Genomic DNA, 21,235 nt, shown 5'->3' with positions numbered 1-21,235 from the left:
GGCTGTCTTTACTTTTTAATAAGCTGAATTCCAGTTCTTCCGTACCCTTTGCTAAGGACAATGTCTCTTGAATTCGTGGCTTAAAGAATTAAATCAATAGTAATGAAATAAAAGCATTTAGTACCAAAAGACTTATAAGGAAAGCACAATTTTTTGAGTTTTATACCTAAACAACATTCAAAGGTGTTGTGTGAAATGATTTTTACTCTTTTTGAGTTTTCGAGGGGTCCACCAGCCAGTTCCCAAATAAATCAATCACACATGGAGTCTTATTATTACTTCTGAATTCTTGGCCTTAGCTTGGCTTATTGCTAGCCAGCTTTTCTTAAAGTAAATTATCCCATCTAACTTTTCCCTCTGGGCTTTTATCGTTCTTACTTCCATATATCTTAGTTTCACTCTTACTCCATGGCTAGTTGTGTGGCTGGGTGGCTGGCCCCTGACGTCCTCCTCTCCTTTTTCTCTTGCTGCTCTCTTCTCCCTCGTTTCTCCTTCTATTTATGCTCTCTGCCTGCCCGTCCCAGCTATCCTTGCGTCTACCTCACTACTGGTCACCAGCTCTTTATTACACCATCAGATGTTTTAGACAGTCAAGAATCACAGCTTCACAGAGTTAAGCAAATGCCGCATAGACCAAAGTCACATACCTTAATATTCTACCACAGAAAAGTTTTTAGATACTTTCTCTGCCATGCTAGGCACAGCATATGACAGTGTTTTATGGCCCCCAATAATTCTTCAAAAACTACTATCTACTCTAAGTAATTAACAGTTCTACTCTTAGTTTTCCCATGACTTTCAAGGGATCCATTTGGATGAATATATCATGCTGAATAAGATTTTTCTTGAAAGAAAGGCACATTTTATATACCATGCATAAAGAGGAAAGAACAGGGGACAAACAAAAGAATAGACAGAAACGCCCAATGAGGAAGCCCACGTGTGACAAATTCATGTAAAAGATCAATAGTGCCTTACAAACACCATTTGGTCTCGTCACAAATCAGCAAACATTCTAAAAGGGGGCCTTTGAAAGTTCTGATCATTGAAGAAACACATTCTTTCTAAAATAAAATTTCCATAAACCATCACTTACTCATTCTAATTACAACGTATTCTAGTTTTTCAAATGCTGGTGATGACATGCTAAGTTGATCTCATAGTTTACCAGTGACTCACAACCCAACTCTGAGAGCCTTCGTTTTAGAAGAGTCATAACATTTCAGAACACAGAGACAGTTGCCAAATTCTAATCTTGACAGATTAATCACACACGGAGAGCATTTCAGGGTGATCTGAAACAAAAACTAAATACACACACACAAAAAGCAGTATCTGCTTTAAGAATAAGTTTCACACTAAGCGGGGAGGCTCAGAGCAAACAAGGAAAAAGAGATACTTGGGCGAGCAGAATAACTCATTCCACTCATTTGCATCTCACAAGCTTGTAAGTATTTAGTCTTCCCCAGCACTGAACAAATCACCCAACCCACAGAATTTTGTGTGTCACAGCTTCTAATCTGATCTTTGATGAGAAGTTTGGATTAGCCCTGCAGAATATGAGAAGGAGATATCTCTGGACCAGTAAGGATGGGTACTGGCACCTTGTCCTGACTCAGGCTGGCCTGCTACACAGAGCAATGCAAACCCAGGTCAGGCAGGGAAAGGCCTCCTATCCTTTGCCACTATTTAAATAAGGGACACCTTGGGAAACATCACAGGACAGAAAGAAAAGCATTTTAAAATTGTCAGTAACCTTTCTTCACCATGGTCTAGCATAGTGGCAGCCAAAGAAAGGAGGGTACAGGGCCTAGCGGTCAAGGACACATAACTGAAAATACCAGAGAAAACAGAGAAGTGAGAGGATAGAACCTCATAGCAAGTAATACTTAGTCTTGAAAATAGAATCAAATACCTTCCAACAGCTCTATCACTAGACGTGCAAGATGTCTTACACAGGTAAGAGGTTAAAACAGATAACTGTGAAATCCCTGCCATCCAACTCTGCAAATCTGTAATTATAAGCTTAAATCACAATATCAAACAACTGCAGTATTAGACAGTCAGATGCTTTTTCAGGCATCTGGAAGATAATCCTGCCCACCAGCAAATGCACAGCAGATGATGTATTCCCTTTTCTCAGTCAGGGGCTACCCCATGAGGGGAAAAAAAAAAAGAGGAAAAAACAGTTTGACTTTCAAATTGAAAATAGTTTTATACATATGAATATTAAACTTTCAATTTGATATGCATAGTAAGCAGTTACAACAAAGTGTTACTTAACACTGTTAAATACCAGCACTGCGGCTGGAGGCTGGCTTAGGAGGAGAGTGCTTCCTTGTCATGCAAGGTCTTAGTTCAGTCCCTAGCACCACACAGAAAAACAATTAAAAATCACTTTATTATAACGACCACAGGTTGTACAGTGTTCCTTAGCTTTCTCTTTGAACTTCTTTTCCCACTATATGCAAGCCTCAGTGCTTGAATATAATTTCTCTAAGTCAGCAATCACTACAGAGCACTGTAATGCAGCTTTCAAGGGCACTGAATATGTCGCTATGCAAATAATCTTTATTATATTGTGGAATATAGCTTTCCTTTAACAACTTCGATTACAGTCTAAGAAACTCCGTAGATTCCTGAAGGACTTCATTTCCTTCTCCCCATAGTTAAGGAAATTCACTGTTAGGCTACACCCTCCCTCTTTCCTGTTGGAATAGCATCCATGTTTTCTCATTTCTTACCACAAAGCTGTCTGAAATAAAACCCGAGACCCGCTAAAGGGGAGGAGGGGGGCACAAGGCTACTCACGTCGGATTTGGAGGACATATTCTCCTCCACGTCTGAGTCGTTGGGATCCACAATATCATCAAACGGCGGCAACGTCGACTTCTTCTTCTCTGATGTCTCACTCTCAATTTTGACCTTTCCCATCTTGACATGAGATTTATCTTTTATCTGTTTTTTGTCAGCGGAACAAGTGAGTATCAGTGGTGGCGCACTAGAAAAACTTTTAAATAAAGCCTCTGAACTACTCTTTTTCCTTTTTTTGGCTGAGAGTTCTTCAGAGTCGGAAACGGGGGGCCTTTTACTGGGAGCCTTCTTATCCTGCTGTCCACTGGTGATGGTGAGTAAGTTACTGTCCGCTTTTGGCTCTTTTGACATGGGTTTAGGTTCCTTGAAGGCCATCTTAGGAACTATTTTTTCTTCTTTCAGTGGTTTGTTTTCTTTGGGTTTCTTGGAGGAGTCTTTGGAAGATTTGTTGTGATCCCTGGAAGGTTCTTTGAAGGCACTTTTATGTTCTCTGGAGTCTTTAGAAGGTTTTTCCTTGTGCTCCTTCATTAATTTGTGAGGCTTTGAAAAACTGGTACTGCTGCTGCTGCTGCTGCTACTGCTGCTGCTGCTGCTGCTACTACTACTACTGCTGCTGCTGCTGCTGCTGCTGCTACTGCTGCTACTGCTGCTGCTGCTGCTGCTGCTACTGCTGCTGCTGCTGCTGCTGCTGGTATGAATGCTCCTGTTAGGGTCCTGCAAAAAGGAGAAGAAAATCAAACTCTCAAAACTAAATAGTAATGAAGAGTCTAAAGCAATGGTTCCCAACCTTTCTAACGCTGTGACACTTTAACACAGTTCCTCATGGTGTGGTGACTCCAAACCATAACATTACTTCATTGCTACTTCACAACTACAATTTAGCTACTGTTACAAATCATAGTGTGAATATCTGGTATGCATGATATCTGATATTCGATCCCCAAAGGGGTCTTGATCCATAGGTTGAGAACTGCTGGTCTAAAGTCAACTTCTGTGAGCTCCAGCTATACAAAACGTCCCTCTTTTGCTCTCAATCTATTCCTAAAGTATCGCAAATATTTTAACAGCAGTGAGAAACATGTAAGAAAGTTACTGCAATTGGAGAATATAATGGGACATGCTGTCTCCTCAACCACTGGAATGACAAATTTAAACCATTTATAGTCAACAAATGCTAACAATATGCTTGTCCTAGAGGGTACAAAAATGGACAGCACATGGCCTCACTGTAAACAACTATGGCATACCTATCTATGATTGGTGGGTATTAAACAGCACCACCTGCAAAGCAACAACTGAAAGAGGGGGGCTATTTAGTTCTGCTGGGAGCATGGAAAAAGAACAAATCCTAATATTAAGAAACCAACCTATGAACAAGCAGCATAAGCAAACTACCGCTATTAGAAACAGAAGAAGAGATAGACGGCACTGGTTGACCAGAATAAGCTAAAACAGGGAGCAAAACAGACTGCATTTGGCCAGCAGCTTCCAGCTACAGCACAAGATTGAGACAGAAGCAGAAAAGTAGTCAAAGGCAACACGATGAAGCCAGGTTACATGATATTCTAAACATCTCTGCCAATCATAAAGCCACCAAAAGAAACAAGTCTTGATGTGATCTAAAACTATTCTTAAGCCAAATTTTCATCAATTCAAGAATATCTTTCTCTCACTAAGGACAAGGGGGGAAAAAAGCAAAGGAATGGAAAACATCAAAGACCTCACCTATCAAATGGACAGGATCTTCAGCAATTACTGTTGTACAGTCCTGAGAAGAAGGTAACTACTCATGTTTTATTTTAAATGTGACCTATTTTCCTACTTATCCCAATACCTCAAAACATATAACCTGAGCTGGAGACATATTAGGAGCACTAGCTGTTTTTCCAGAGGACCTGGGTTCTAATTTCCATCATCCACATGGCGGCTCACAACATCTAGCCCCAGAAGATCTGATGAGCTCTTCTGGTCTCCAGAGACGCTGCGTGCACATGATGCACAGCCACACATTCAGGTAAAACATCCTCACACATAAAATCAATAAATTCTAAAATAGATACACCCAAACACACACATATCTACACAAATCTCTACATAATCTATTTAGGAACAAAAACTAAGTCTATACTTACTATACTTGTGAGTCTTTACTATTAATAGCAAAAACAAGAAACAATAGGAGATCCTGGGTCTGCAAAAGTCCACACCAATACTAAAAGAATAGCTCTTTCATTCTCACTTCACCCTCCTAATGGAACCAATGACAAATTCCAGCCAGAATTTCCATCTTCAAGTTCATTCCCCTCCATGTAGAACTCACTCACTTAAGCCCAATGCTGTATAACCCATCTGACATTCCTTAAACGTCTGGCATGACACAAGAATGAGAATGCATGTAAAGCCTTTCAACTAAACGAGCAATCTCCTATTTACTGCACCAGCGGGAGGAGAGGGTGAGTATATATGTTCACTGACACACACCAGAAAGTGATAATAGTCTATGTGAAGATCACTGCTCTGTGCCAGTGGGAATACGTACTTTTGTTTCCTACGAAAATCATCTGCCCTCTATGTATAGCAAAAGAAATCAAATTACTCCTTTTCTGAAATGAACATTTGGTTTCAAAATTACAAAATGGATAAAGTTACCAAGCAAACACTTGTTTTCATGCTTCAAACTAGCTAGGTAATTCTTTACAAAGCATTTTAATCTGAGACTTTAAAACATGCTACTAAATATAGAATTCATATTACTGAAACTACATTATATAATAAATTCTATTACAGGAAATTTCCTAGCATGTTAAACAATACTATGAATAATTAACATAATATATAATGGACAAACTAAATTAAGGAAGAACATTTTCAAATCTAATATCCTTGAGATTTTTTTAAATTGGTTTGTTGACTCACTGAAATTTGGCAATTTGCAGTCAGTTCTCTAATTATGTCTACACCCAAGCATTGCTACAAAACATTCAATCTATATGGAGTATTACACATATTTTAATAAATATAACTTCTTAAACTATCAACATACTTCTAATGTTACACATTAAGAACCAATAAACACCAGGAAGTGAGGAACTTCTATGGGGAAACTTAAATTATTTATTAATAATAGTGTAGAATAAACAGGATTTCTTAATTAAGTACACAGTGGCAGGTCAGAGGGATGGCTCAGCAGGCAAAGGTGCTTGTTGCCAAGCCTAACAACCTGCATTTGATCCCCAGGACCAACATGGTAGAAAGACAAAACCAGACATACACCATTTGTCCTCTGACCTCCACAGGTGGAACACATGCATACATGCACACATACATGCACACATGAGCACACACCCATAGGTGAGCACACAGACACACACAGACACACAGACACACACACACACACACACAATAACTGTAATACTAATTTTAAAACAAAGTATTCAGTAATACTAGATCCAGGTTTTTGTGTTATAGATAGTTTATGTTCTGTCATATGCATAATAAGAAAAAATCCAGGAATGTATTCTTGGTAAAATCCAGAAATGTATAATTTTATAACTTGAGCTATTTAGTGCCCTCTTTATCTACTCAAACAAGCAAATGACTTCACTGTTCTCTCTTTGTCATTATCACCCCACAAAGCTTTCCTGGGTGTGGCAGCAAGGGCCAGTAATCTTAGGGCTCAGGAGGGAGGGAGGGGCAGGTGTATCTATGTGAGTTCAAAGCCAGTTTGTCCACATTGCAAGTTCAAGGCCAGCCAGGACTAAATAGTGACGCCCTGTCTCAAAAAAAAATCAAATAAGTACTAGAAAGATGACTCCGTGGGTAAGGGCAGTTGCCGTTCTTGCAGAAGACTAGAGACTGATTCCCAGCACCCACACGGCAGCTTACAAACATCCATAAGTCCAGTTCTATGGGAACTTACACCCTCTTCTGCTTCTGCAGGCACTGCATGCTTACAGTGTATGTGCATACTTACAGGCAAAACACTCAAACATATAAAATAAATCCAAAAATATTAAATCAAATAATTGTTTCCAAAAGCTTTCTTTGCACAAAAAGTCAAATCTACAACAAATACTTCCCATAATAATGTCCATGACAAAATTCAGAGAGTAACAAAAGTAGAGAGGATGGTCTCTGTCATACATTGAGGAAAATTTTCTTTAGACAGGGCTGGTAGCAAATGACAGCTTAAGTACATGTCGCCAGATTCTATACTCTTACATGTAATAAATATAAAGTGGTAGCTTAGGACACATCAGCATCCAATGGCCACTGACACGGAATAAAAGCTGGTCTAACTTATATATACTAAATCTAGTCAGTAGGGTTTTCAAAATTGTTTCTGAATCATTAGCCTCAACATTAAATGCTACTCAACAGCACAGACTAATTGCCATTCTCTGTGATGCTAACACGTGTTGTATAATTCAAATCTCTTTGCCTAAAGACGATTGAGAACAACTGAATATTGAGTATTACAAAGAGAGGACATGTGCATAACTCAGATCTCAAACATGGAAAGCAAGTGACTATTTAAACATGAATATGCATGCATTTGCACTGACTTTGCAATCCGTAATGCTAAGGTGTACAACTTTCATCCATGCAATTCTATTGAATGCCTCTTTGTTTTAATTTTTGGAGCAGAACGGTCTCTTTGGTGTATAATTGGGTCTAATTGGACTTGTCCATAACTCTAGCACCCAGGCTAAGAACAAGGCTGTGAGAACTGGACATAGAAGGGCTTTCTGATCATGTGTGGCTTTCAATTTCCTTGTCTTCCTCCTCCTGACAACTCCTGACAAGCGCTGTTTCATCACTTCATGTTTCTTCCCTCCGGCTTTCTTCCGTCCTGTTCTAAATCATCTTCCAAGTTGTGGAAACATTTCAGATTAATGAAACTTGAATTAGACAAATAAATGATCATCAAATTCTTAGTAATGGAAACCAATAAACATTTCCAGATGAGTTTATTTACCCAAACATTTAACCAGGACACTTTCCACAACTTGCAGTGTATACTTCAAAAGGTTGTACATATGAAGGGGAAATGTAAAACCGTGATATTCAAAAATAAACTTCCAAACAGATCACAAATAATGAATACCATTTGAGAATATGAATAAAATATAAAAATTTAGGATCCTGTAGAGAAAGGGAAAGGGGGCTTCGAATTTGATCTCTTTCTTACTTCAGTTTAAAATGCAACCAACTCAACTCAATCCTCTTGAGCTAGTCAGTTCTGGAGGTAGAAGGCAGGTGAGCTTGAAGAATGGACCACAGGTTTGTGGGACTCTTGTAAGAAAAGGCTAGCTAGTGCAACATCGCCATGGCTCCAACCTAGGCTCAGAGAAGTTTGGAATGCAGGTAACTGCACAGCTTGGCTAGCCTCTGGCCCCCAGAGAACCCAACAGGATAGAGTCCATTCAGTTTACTCCTGGGGCTAAGGGATGCAAGGAGACAAAGAGGAAAGCAAAGAGATGCATAAATATATAGACAAGAAACTGAAAACATGTTTGCTGGTGCGGTGTGGACTGAAGAACCTGCACCTTTCAGTGCTTATTTAAGATCCAATGCACATATAAGTAGGAAAAACCTCACAGACTTCCTGAAGAAGACAGATGAAGTACTGACATTAGAAACGTGATTAAATTGAGGAGACTCAAGTATAATAAAAAATAATAATTTCCAAAACTTTTAAAATTCGGTGAAAACTGAACATTAAAATTACCAAGCTAAATAATTCACTAGGGCAAGGAGAGAACCACAACAGTCAGTGACAGGAAAGGGGGGTCAGGAGAAACCACAGCAGAACAGACACAAGAAGTGGATGATGGGGCTAAACCCTGAACTGAACTCCTGGAGACCCGCTGCAGAGAGGGAGGAGTGATGAGCAAAGGGGTCCAAGCCAGACTGGAGAAACCCACAGAAACAGCTGACCTGAACAAGGGGGAGCTCATGGAGCCCAGACCAATAGCTGGGAAACCAGCATAGGACAAATCTAGACCCCTGACTGTGAATGTCAGTTTGGAAGTCTGGAAAATCTATGGGGCCTCTGGTAGTGGATCAGTATTTAACCCTAGCACACTAATGGACTTTAGGAGCCCACTCCACACAGAGGGATATTCTCTCAGCCTAGACACAAGTTAAGGGAGAATTCTACTATATATCTAAATATCATGGAAAACAAGAAAATCCACTCAGCCAGCCCTTTCTAAATTTGGCTAGAAAAGATGACAGGCAATATTGTATTATGCCTAAAACCCCTCAATTTTCCCTCATCTGTAAAATACCCAGCCAGTAAAAACATCTACATCTATAGAAATACAGATGCCAGAACTGCACAAATGATGTAATAGGCTGCACTCATTCTACTAGCTATCTGCAAACCAGCATGTGACATGACAGAGGACAAAAAGAGAGAGAATCTGGCCCTGGTAACAGACACCACCCCCCCCCCGCCACCTTGAGTGAGTTCTTTATTAGAGCAGCCTGAGTTTAGGAATAGCCATGGAGCGCGTCTCCATGTGGAAAGCAAAGGAATGAGGAACTTAAAGGTCTCTACCATTGAAGCTGCTCACACTTTAGGAAGACTAAACGGTGGTAGAGAGGCTGTAGTGAGTGGGTAGAGGGTAAGGAAAGAAAGGCCCTCTGAGGACTATGTTATTGTGATGAGAGGCAGGGGTGGCAGTGGTGACGAGTTACTGAATAGATGCTTACTGGGCCAGCCTCAGGGAGATGGGGAAACCGAGACACAGATATTAATGTACCCAAATATATATATATATATATATATATATATATATATATATATATATATATACTTACACACTTATATGCATGTACCCAAATGCACACAAAATTAGTGGTGGAACTAAATTCAAGTCTAAGCAGTCTGACTCCAGTGCCTGCAATCTTCACTGTATTTCTGTGGGTTCTACATTAACTTTGTCGATTTAAAAAAACACCTGTCAGTCTTAACACTATAACCTGAGCAAGAAATATAAGCATGGGAATAACAGGGCAAGAGCTCAATGACTAAAAGAATGGGAACTGTAGTCTCAGCAGAAATAGATCAATGAAGTTCCATTTATTTCCAGTAGGGGGTATGCTGTGGTGGTTTTGTTTGTTTCTTGGTAGTGCTAAGTAGCAAATAATCTATTTTGAAATCAGATTCTTCCTCTGTATACTTAAAGGACGTTGAATTTTGGATCATTTGGTGACAAATATTTTAAGGTTAACAGACTTATTTAAAGAGTTGAATCTAGTGGGCTTATGCAATACTTCTCACCTCAATACAATTAAATTCCTGTAAGCCAGAGGAACTAACATTTTATAGCACTCAAATCAAATACTAAATAACTGTCTTCCAAACAGTAATGTAGAGACAACCAGAGCATCCTACAAGACCACGACAGGAAATGTTCAGAAAGAACAGGATTCGAGGGACTTAGCTCAAACATCAAGAGGCAACAGAAAACACAACAAATTTTAAAACCATGGGAAAAAAAGGACTGTAAGAAAATATTTCAACAATAAACATCTTATCTATGAATAAACACCTTACCTAACTGTAATAATAAACAATGTTCACCAATTTTCAGCTTTCAGAAATCTACTTAACTTGCGAAGTACTTCACAATTTCTTGTCAGTATTAATCTATAAAGGCAACTTGATGACTAACAAGTTTAATATATAAAACTACGTGTATGTGAGTATATGTACATGCGTATGTATGGTGTGTGTGTTTGTGTGTGTGTGTGTGTGTGTATACATGAGTGCACATAAAGGCTTCATAGATTTAACCCTCAATGTCTGAAATCACAAACACTGAGACTGAGAAATCAGAAAGGTTTCCATCACCAACATGGGGGAACTCAGAGCACTCACCTAACACTGTGAGTGGAAAACTCTAAATCTGTCCTCAAATAAGCTATAGTCACAACTCAAAGTAACCAAAAATATTGTTCACTTTTTTAAAAAGTCACATTTTGGAGGCTTAAGAGGTGGCTCAACGCATAAAGCATCTTCTCAATAACCTCAGTGACTTGCTGGGAGATGGTGGTGCACACCTTTAGTCCCAGGACTTGGGAGGGGGAGGCAGGAGAATATCTATGAGATCGAGACCAGCTTGGTCTACAAGAGCTAGTTCCAGGACAGCCTCCAAAGCCACAGAGAAACCCAGTCTCTAAAAACAAACAAAAAAATAAAAAAGAGGAAGGAAGAAGGAAGGAAGGAAGGAAGGAAGGAAGGAAGGAAGGAAGGAAGGAAGGAAGGAAGGAAGGATCACAGTAACCTGATTCAGAGCCCCAGAATCCAGGTAAAAAGTGGTGTGCTGTGGTGGTGTATGTCTGTAAGCTCAGCACTGGGAGATGGAGCCAGGTGGTGGATCCTGCGAGTTCACTGGTCACCCAGTCTAGCTGAAATGGTTACCTACAATTGAGTGAGAAGGTCTATCTCAAAACTGAGGTAGAAAACTAGAGGAAGATACCCGACACTGGCATTTACTATGCTGGAGCCAGGTTGTGGGTGGCTCATTTAGACACCTAAAGGCAATATGCATACCAATAAATGTTTAGACTTGTGTTCTAATGCCCTAAGACATTTTATTAAGTCTGTACAAATATCCCAAACCTAAAAACATGAAAATAAAAGTCCTAATCATTTCAGTAAAAAGGTTCTCAGTTTGTATTATAAATAATATATCTAGCATAAGCAATGTGACTGGAATATAGAAAAAAACTATACAATTTTAATTACTACCATTATTACAGCTATAAATGAGAATAGCAGATTTAATGTTTTATTAATTAACACAATGTTACTTACCTTGACAATGTAAATGGATTTGAATAAAAGACATGGAAGGCAGAAATGAGGGAGAAAGGAGAAATCTTAAGGTACCATGGCCTTAATACATTAAAAAAAAGAAGAAGAAGAAATGTTGTCCACAGCTGATGGAATAAGGAAATGAGTTCTGCATTCAACATCTAGAAACTTGCAAATGTTCCTAAGAGAAGAACTGGAAATTGCATCTTAGGGGGAGGAAAAGATGGGCTAAAGCCTCATTAAGAAATAGCAGCATGACTGAGTGCTCAGTGGCAGGTAAATCCGCTACATTAACCCCTCCCTCTGCACCCAAGACATCATAGAGGGGGTGTAGAAAGAATGTGCGCGCTGCATGATAGGCAGGAGGGCTATGAAACGCTGTTCTCTGGACACGACACAGCAGTTGCCCACGTACACTCACAGCAGTTACGATTATTGCACAAGACCTGCAGAAGATCAAGTCAGTAAAACCTCCAGCATGTAGGTGGGGATTCCCAAGGCCCCACCTCTAACTAAGGAACCATCAGCAATTAATGACTGCTGGAGGAGGGAGAGTCATTTTTCTTCAGGGGTGTAGCCATGGGCAGGTTGTCCAGGCCCCAGCGAATGAACCCAAACCCTTGTTCAATGGGCAACACAAAGAAAATTAGTAGGTTTATAGAAGACAGATGGTGATGACATGAAGCTGGAGGGGGGGGGATATATTGGGGAGAGAGTACACCAGTAGTTGGAGGGAGAGAGATGGAGGTATACTTAAGATGTGTTTATACACCTATAAAAAATTCAAAATGGGAGGGAGGGTAGGCAACATAGAAATATAATTTAGGATCCCAAAGGAGGGCTGGGAAAGGATACAAGGGAGGCTGGAGGAAGGAGTCGTGTTGTAGAACACCTTCTTCTGAGCACCACAGGGCTACTATAGTCACCAGCAGTCCAGTTGTGATTATCAGCAAAAGGTCTGCACAAGACTGGGCCTGTCGACACCCCGCCCTGAAAAGTAGCTTCATGAGACCCTTACCCTCCATGAGGATTTCAAAGAAGTTAATGTCCGCTAGCAGAAGGAGAGATGCTTTTTCACAGTGGTCAAAGCCGCTGTAAATAACTGCTCACCTAGGCTCCTAGAATCAACCCTAGTTAAGCTCAGTGGGTCACCAAAAGAAACTGGTGGGTGAAAGGGGGAGAATTTGGTTGATTTGACTTGACCATGAATGGGGATTGTTTGAGAAAAGGGGGAACATTGGAATGGGAGGATGACAAGCAAAAGATTATGGGAGTAAACCTACATTCATGAAAACGTCACAATCAAACTCATTATATATATGTTAATAGAAACTAAAAAAAAATATTGTTCAGAAACTTTGGCAGCAGCCCTAGAACTGAACAAGACTTAAAGATGCTCCTTCCAGGAGTGGAAAATTAGGGAAGATGAGGAGAACTTTCCTTGTTGCTAAACATTTCCTTTACAATTATTTTAAACAACATGCACATAAGTTAAGAAAATTCTCTAGTCTTCCAAATTCACTCATGTATGCTCTCTCCTTTCAGTATTCATATGCAATTCAGAGATTTTTCTGAAATAAATTAGCCAGGTGGTGTTGGTAGCACATGGCTTTAGTCCCAGCACTCAGGAGGATGTACAGGCAGGCAGATCTCTGAATTATATATTTAAGACCAGTATGGTCTACAGAGTGAGCTCTAGAACAACCAAGGCTACACAGAGAAACCCTGTCTCAGAAAAAAAGAAAGGACAAAAGGGAAAATTATTCAAATATGCAAATTATGTAATCAGCATTCTATATCTTTAAGCACTCTAACTTTCCTCCTGATAAGACATATGGCTATCTTACTTTTCTGAACCACACTCAAACTAAACTACAGACAATGGCTTGCTGCCTTTATGGCACTTTACTTTCATCATTAATAATAGAATAAGGATACAACATGTCTAAGTTATAGTTACAACTAAGAAATAAAAATTTGTCACTCAGAGATAAAAAGTAGTTACATTTTCATTTTCTTAGCCTTTCATTCAAAAGCATAGACACAAAGCCAATAAGTTCAATATTATTATTATTATTATAGCTCCATTAATATGAAGTTTAAAATAACAATTGATATTTATTGTTTTTAAAAAATATTCAAAATGGACAATTAAAAATGCTTTTCTCAAATGATTTATCATAATGAATTTTTTATAAAATACTTTTGTTTCAGAATTCAATCTCAATTAAGTTTTTATGTGTATACTATTCTTTAATTGCTTTTATGTAAACACTAAATTAAAATTAAGTATAACTAACAGTGAAGTATACATACAAGACTTCATTTTAAAGCAAACTTCTGTTACCCTTGTGCATTGAAACTAAAACATCATGGTAATAATTATACAGCTTCTCTTTCTTGGTTTCAGAATATTTAGTGCAGTCTGATTTCCATTTTCATAACAAGTTTTCAAGTATACTGGCCAGAACATGTACTTTCAGTATCAGATAGTCCTCACAGCAAGATTTGTTAAGTAACTGTGACAGAGAGTTTATCTGCACTTAACAGAGGATCTGAAATAAATAGACCAACCACAATGGAGTACTTGGAAGTTTAAGATGAAAAATGCATAAAATTCAGTAAATGCAGAATGCAGAAAAGTTCAATAAAAGTACTGTAAAAGTGAATCCCATGAGCTGAGGATGACACACTTAAGGATACCGCTTATTATAGAGTCCCTTCTGAGCATGTACGAGGACTGTGCTTTTGATACATTTATTACAGAGGGGAAAACTTGCTAAAAGAAACAAAGGAATACACTATACATGAATTTCTCACAAATGCAAAAGATTGTGCTGAACACAAAGACAATGTCAGCAGGGAAAACAGCCCTTCATATGCAGGTAGTTCAAAGAATTCTGGAAGAGCCTTCACTACAGTTCAACTAAATACTGAGTAATTGCAACAAAACTGTCCACTCCTAGACCAATAAGCAGCAGGAAAACTTTAGAAACAGGAGAACTGTAGAATCAAGAGTCTATGAAAGAGAGACAGAGAAAGGACTTAAAATGTTCAGTGTAAATCACAACTAAGCCTGGAAGATGGGAACCCCAACAGCACACATGTACTTACTGCCTGCATCTCTCAAGCCCCAATATGGGACCTATCAAAATCTACAACAAGCCTTCAAAAATCTTACAGCAGGAGCGCTCACTCTGTGCTGAGGCCTTAAGATTCCAAAAGGCTAGCTAATTAGCATATGAACACAAATTTAAAATACCCTAAACATAGTCATCATGATCCAAGACAAAGGGGCTATAAGAATTAAGGTAATTATCACATGTGTAACTTTATATGATAAAAAAATATGTAATCTTAAAAAAATGCCCAAACAATAAGAAATAAGAATGAACAGGCAACATAAATAAAAAAATAGTGTTGGAAAAAATAAACTCATGGCAAACTGGGCACAACTTAACAAGATTAGTAAACTAAAAAACAGAAAAAAAAAGTCAGAAAATACACATAGATATAAAAAAACTGAAAATACATAAGTTCTTAAAACATCTGGGGTATGAAATAAAAGGAATAAGAATCTGAGCAAGAACTCAGCAATAAAATATATAGCGAGATCTAACAACTAAAGACTTTCCAAAACAATAAATACAACAAATCCACAGCAATAATGTTATCAAAATAATGACATATACAAAGGGGATTTATTCTCAGACCTATTCCATTAAAAAAGAAAAACTAAAAACAATGATTACAAAGGCAGTTAGAAATGAGACCACCCACCAGTTAAACAGTAAGAACAGCAGTTATAGCAACATATAGCTGGTATTGTGCTAGAGCTGACCACACAAATTTCACCAGAGCAAGCTGTTAAAGTCTTAAGGAATTTTGTCAGCCAGTGTTTAAACACTACATAAAGAAACACCCACACCAAGTGCAAAAACTTGTATAGCCACTATGGGATCATTGTGGAGGACCTACGGGAGGCTGAGAATAGATCTACCTCAAGATCCAGCTATACTTCTCTTGGGCATATACACCCAAAGAACTCTACATCCTATTACAGAGATATTTGCTTAACCATATTCATTGCTGCTCTATTCCTAAAAGCCAGAAGTTGGAAACAGCTTAGATGCCCATTAACTGATGACTAAATAATGAAAATGTGCTATATTTACATAATTGAATATTAATCGGCTACTAAGAGATGAAATTTGCAGGTAAATGGACAAACTAGGAAAGTCAACCTATATGAGTTAGCTCAGACCCCAAAAGCTGAATATTGTTATGTTTTCTAGTATATGTGGATGTTAGATATGCATATCTGAATAAATACAGATGTTAAGTAGGTAGTAAGGGGCCAGTAGATAGTAAGGGAGTAAAATCTCCCATGGAAGCGGATATAGAATATAATATTAAGAAAGGGGAAGTGAGAACAGGAAGATTAAATGGGAGAAGTGGAAAGAAGGGTAAAGGAGGGAATATCGAGAGGCACAACTAACACTACAGCCCTTTAGAAAAGCTCTATAGAAACCTACTTCTGTAGAAGCTTCCTAAAAAAGCAATCTAAATGGGGTAACCAAAAATAGGGGAGACAATGTCCCAACCAGATATGTTATGTCACCAAGTAAAACGTCTAGTGCTAGGAATGGGCTACATCTTGTTGAGGTGTTGGCCAAAGGAATCCCATGAAACCCTCTAACATCATAGACTATTGCCAAGTCTATTGGTTGTCCCCCACAACCTGAGGACAAGGCCTTATTGATGAAGACAACACTTACTTATGTAATGAATATGGAGAAGTTCAGCTGGTGTCCTACTAGAAGCTGCAACCCTATTGACTAGCATTCATGATGCTGGAAGGTACCCTGAATGCTAGCAGGGTACCTGCAACCTACAATAGCAGCCTGGCTACACGATATGCCGGTATACTAATGGCACACGTGTTACAGGAGTAAACAGCCACTTTTCAAAATTAGATTTTTAAGGCCCACTTCATGAGATGGTACCCATGTCTGACACTCGTAAAGAAGTCAAAACCTGAGACTAGATATGTCATGGCCCTAGGAGAAAACCTAATACTATCATTCTGCTAAATGAGCATAGCAGTAAATTACTCCTAATGACATCTGGTATACCTACAGATTATTGCCTCATCCACCCTTCATCAAATAATCATCTTATTGCAGTAGATGGAAGCATATGCAGATACCCACAAATTGACAATGTGCAGAAAGTGAAATACTTTGGAGCACTCAATCCCAAATGGTATGTAGTCATACTCCTCCCTCCCCTCACCCCCACGAGCACCAGCCAAGGCTCAGAGGTCTACACAGAAGAGAAGGTGGAAAGATTATAAGGGCTAGAGGACTACAGGTGGTTGATGAGTCCAAGAAGACAGTGTCTTCCATACAAAACAGTACTGATGTGCATATGAACTCAGAGCTGCAGCAGCATGCACAAGGCCTGTACAGGTTCAAACGAAACAGGGTCCCAAGAATAAGAAGGGAAATTGGAAATAGTGCCCTTCCCCTAAACAAGGGCTATTTGCAATTAAGACCTGCAGGGAAAGGTAAAATTAGTTGTTCTCCACTGGAGTGTCACTGGATATATCAACGATGCTCTAGGGCAGGCATGTGTCCAAAACTAGTTGGCAATACAGAACAAACTCAATGGAATTTTGCGCAGACTTTTTGTTTTGTTTCGCCATGTTTTGTCTTATTGGTCTTTTGACTGTTTAATTTCTTTCATGAGTTTTTTATTCGAAAGAAAGAACAAAGTTGGGAGGGTACGGAGGTGTGGAGGATCTGGGAGGCATTATAGAAGGGGAGAACATAATCAAAATACATTAAATGAAAAGAAAAACTTTAAAGAAAAAAAACAGACAAAAGAAAGAAAATGTAAATTAGTAATAGGAATTTTTAAAAAAGGATAAATATACCTGAAAGCACAACACAGATAAATTAGGAAAGATAATTTTATCTTGACAAATTAAAAAGTAAAATGAGACTTACCAAAACTGACGTCTACTCACCACAAAATAGCATTCGGGAAGGGAACTTTGTAACTACTACCAGTGAAGTAGTTTAAAACCTTCCTACAAACAAACACTGAAGCCAAGGAATTTAGAAGCAGTTCTTGAAAAAGATAATTTGAATCTATAGAAAGGTTCCGGGGTAAGTAGAGGAAACATTGTTATAAAAGCAACAATATAAGCCAAAAAATGTAAAATAAACAGACCAATCTAACTCAATAATACAGATGAAAACAACAACACAACCAATCCAACTGCAGTGGTGAGAAACACCTAGAGAAGCAGGAGCTGCTTAACTCAAGAGCTCAAGAGTAGTTTACCAGGGCAAAATGCCTGCAAAGGACCACAGCAACAGACTGGAGGAGAGCGAAACCACCAAATTATTTTAAGTAATGCTGAAAAGTTGTCTGATAAAATCAAAATCCATCCATGAATTAAAAAAAAAAGCTCCTTAACTTGATACGAACTGACATTCTCTAAAGAGGCAGCATCCATATTAAAATCCCCCAGCTGCTTGATCTTGGCTGACTGGAGCATCATGACTAAGCAGAGATGGAATGTGGTAGACCCAGAGCCAAAATCATCCTGGGCTGCCTTTGACCCTTTAAAAACCAGATACCCCGACTTTTGTATCTGATCTACCGGTCTCCTTACTAACAGATAAAATCTCAGAATGTATTCTTAAACTTAGCAATCTCTTGCCTCCATAAACCCTAAAGCTAAGACTTTTAAAAGATAATGCTGGAAACCTATGGAAGGGACTGCTTTGGTGCACGGTATCTACTTATCTACCTGATGCTCCCACCAACTACAAATGTGTTTACTTATGACTTTCTTTTGTTCGATGACTATAAAAATCCATGTAACTATTTACATAGTAGAACATTTCAAAATAACTTGAATCCATGTTCTAGGACATAGGCACACACATTTGGCTAAGAATAAATGATTTTATATCTGTTAAAATGGAGTCATTATTTTACATCCATGCTGACAACAGCAGCTACCAAAATTCCATGCAAACAGCATCCTCAAAGGCAAATCACTAGAATTACTCCCGTTAGAATCAGCAACATAAGTTTGTTGCAGGTGTGTCTACTGACACATGATCACACAATACAGGGAAGAGCTGACAGGAAAGGCAAGTGTTCACACAGGACTATTTACAAAGAATCAGCAATGATTTACACACAGAAAAACAGCTACTTGAATTGGTTTAAAGATGACTAGAATATCGGGTGCAAAGATGAACCGCATGTTTGTATGTCGGCAGAGAAATACAGGAATGAGGTGAACTAGAAGGATGGGATGGGGAGGGGGGCTGTGAAGCACTGGGTGGTGGCAGAGGAGGACCGCACAACTACACAGTGGCAGGTGTGGCTACCTGCAGAAGCCAGTCATGTTCTCATCACAAAGAAAGGGCTCACGAGGCCCTACCATTGCCTCAGAAGCTGCTGGCAGCTAAACGATGCTGTTAACTACTGATAAGTTACCCATATCCCATCCATAATCCCTTACCCAGGCTTATCCAAGCAACCCTAATTAAACTCAGAGGGGCCGCAAGGGGTGTGTGTGTGTGTGTTTGTGGTATGTGTGGAGAGAGAGAGCGAGAGAGAGAGAGACAGACACAGAGACAGAGAGACAGAGAGAGAGAGACAGAGAGAGAGAGAGAGAGAGAGAGAGAGAGAGAGAGAGAGAGAGAGAGAGAGAGAGAGAGAAGGAAGGGTGGAAAGGACTTTAATTCTAGCATTCAGAAGGTAGATCTCTAGACCAACCTAGTCTACATAGTGAGCTCCAGAACAGTCAGGGATATACAGTAAGACCCTGCCTAAAATAAATAAATAGATGATGGATGGACAGACAGACAAAATAAAGGGGACATAAAATTCAGAGGGTTACTTCTTTGATAAGATAAGAAAGGATAACTGCCGTGAACATGAGCAAAAAACACGACATTGATGACAAACATGCACGAAAATAAAAATAAAACGTTTATTTCTTAAACAAAGCAATTCCTTCTTTCCTGAAAACAGTACCTACGAATAAACAAGACTTAAAAGCAGGCACACTTTTCCCTAAACTGTCTTAACACTTTAGAAGCACTAAAGAAGGCCTAGATAAAATGACAATTAGGCTAATGGGCGATGACATTCCATCACCCGCAGATTCTGTTTAATTTCAATACAAATCCTACCAGTTTTTCCAAGAAATTAAATTAATCCTAAAACTTCTATATAGGTAACTAATTATACCGTGAAATTTGTCAGGACTTATAGTTAAACAACCTTGTAAAATGTCTCTCATTAAAATACTGTTGAAACCCTGTCTCGAAAAACCAAAACAACAACAACAATAAAAATGTTATTTCTCAGTGCTGAAAATACAAACAGAATGTCCAATGGAGTGAAACTGTACCTTTTTCTCAACAAAGTTACAAATATGTGACAATCAATGTCTGACAGGGGAGATTATCGGTGAAAGTGTTGACAACTCAGGAAAATGTGCTGGATAGGATTTTCAGCACAGGAAAAAAATTGTAAATTAAATCCTTACTTCATACCATCCATGAGATGAATTCTAGACACTCAAGTATTTCAGTATTAGACAAAAATGCAAATACACCTTATAAAAATCTAGATGAACATTTATATGACATCCCATTATAGAGCTTCAAATTAAATGAGACATAGCATGGAATTAATCATTGAGGAATTTGATCATGGGCCAGGAAGAAGGTTTAGTGGTTAAGAGCACTGGCTGCTCTTCCAGAGGACTTGGGTTCAATTACCAGCACCCACTTGGCAGCTCACGCCTGTCTGTAACTCTAGTCCAAGGGCTTCTGACAGCCCCACATTTACATACATGAGGCAAAACACCAATGAACATTAAATAAACTACTTTTAAAAAACCCAGTAAATGTTTTACATCAGAAATTTGATGACATTAAAATTAAGAATTTACATCTTCTGTGTCTCAAAAAAAAATTGTTTTATCTAGGGGCTAGAGAGAGAGCTCGTGTAGGCCCACAGAAGTGGCCCCATTCCACTTTGATTTAAGGTCAGAGAGTTCAAGGTTAAACCAAAGGATACTTGGTCTAAGGTGCGGCTATTGTATGTCTTGCCTAGGTAACAGGATATTTGGTTTAAGGTGAGGTTACTTGATGTTTTTGGGTGTTAAGGAGGTGTTTACATTTGTTTGCTCCTATCATGGTAAGGCAGTCTTTTGCCTTCCCTCCTTTTGATTGGGGTATAATAAGAGCTTTGAGTAATAAACTTGGAGGGAGGATCACAGTATTTACTGGATGCTCTCCCGACTCTTCTGTTTCTTTCCTCAATTCACATTCCTTCTTTCAAGCACACACCATACACCTGACAAGTCTGCTGGACTGAACAGGTCTCAACAGTTAAAAGCAAGCAGTGCTTTTCCTGGAGACCTGAACTCAGTTCCTGGCACTCCTATCAGGTGGTTCCCAACAGTGTGAACAGCTCCAGGGAATCCAAAAGCTCTTGCCTCCATGAGTACTCACACTTGTGCACAAACCCCCCATGTCCCCAACACAG

The 21,235-nt window shown here is 38.9% G+C and overlaps 1 protein-coding gene across 2 annotated transcripts in view; it reads right to left on the bottom strand.

Annotated features, from left to right (window-relative positions):
* The window catches only part of Mllt3 (MLLT3 super elongation complex subunit), a 255,427-nt gene that overhangs the window by 62,934 nt on the left and 171,258 nt on the right, over window positions 1-21,235 (bottom strand). For both annotated transcript variants that reach the window (XM_005074283.4, XM_040757183.1), the window contains exon 5: window positions 2,812-3,528. In XM_005074283.4, coding sequence (XP_005074340.1) covers window positions 2,812-3,528 — 717 coding nt within the window. The remainder of the gene's footprint in view (window positions 1-2,811; window positions 3,529-21,235) is intronic.

Source organism: Mesocricetus auratus, unplaced genomic scaffold, assembly GCF_017639785.1.
Source record: "Mesocricetus auratus isolate SY011 unplaced genomic scaffold, BCM_Maur_2.0 Super-Scaffold_100014, whole genome shotgun sequence".
Lineage (NCBI taxonomy): Eukaryota > Metazoa > Chordata > Mammalia > Rodentia > Cricetidae > Mesocricetus > Mesocricetus auratus.
Note: the sequence above shows the minus strand (reverse complement) of the source record. Positions and strands in the feature narration are given on the sequence as shown.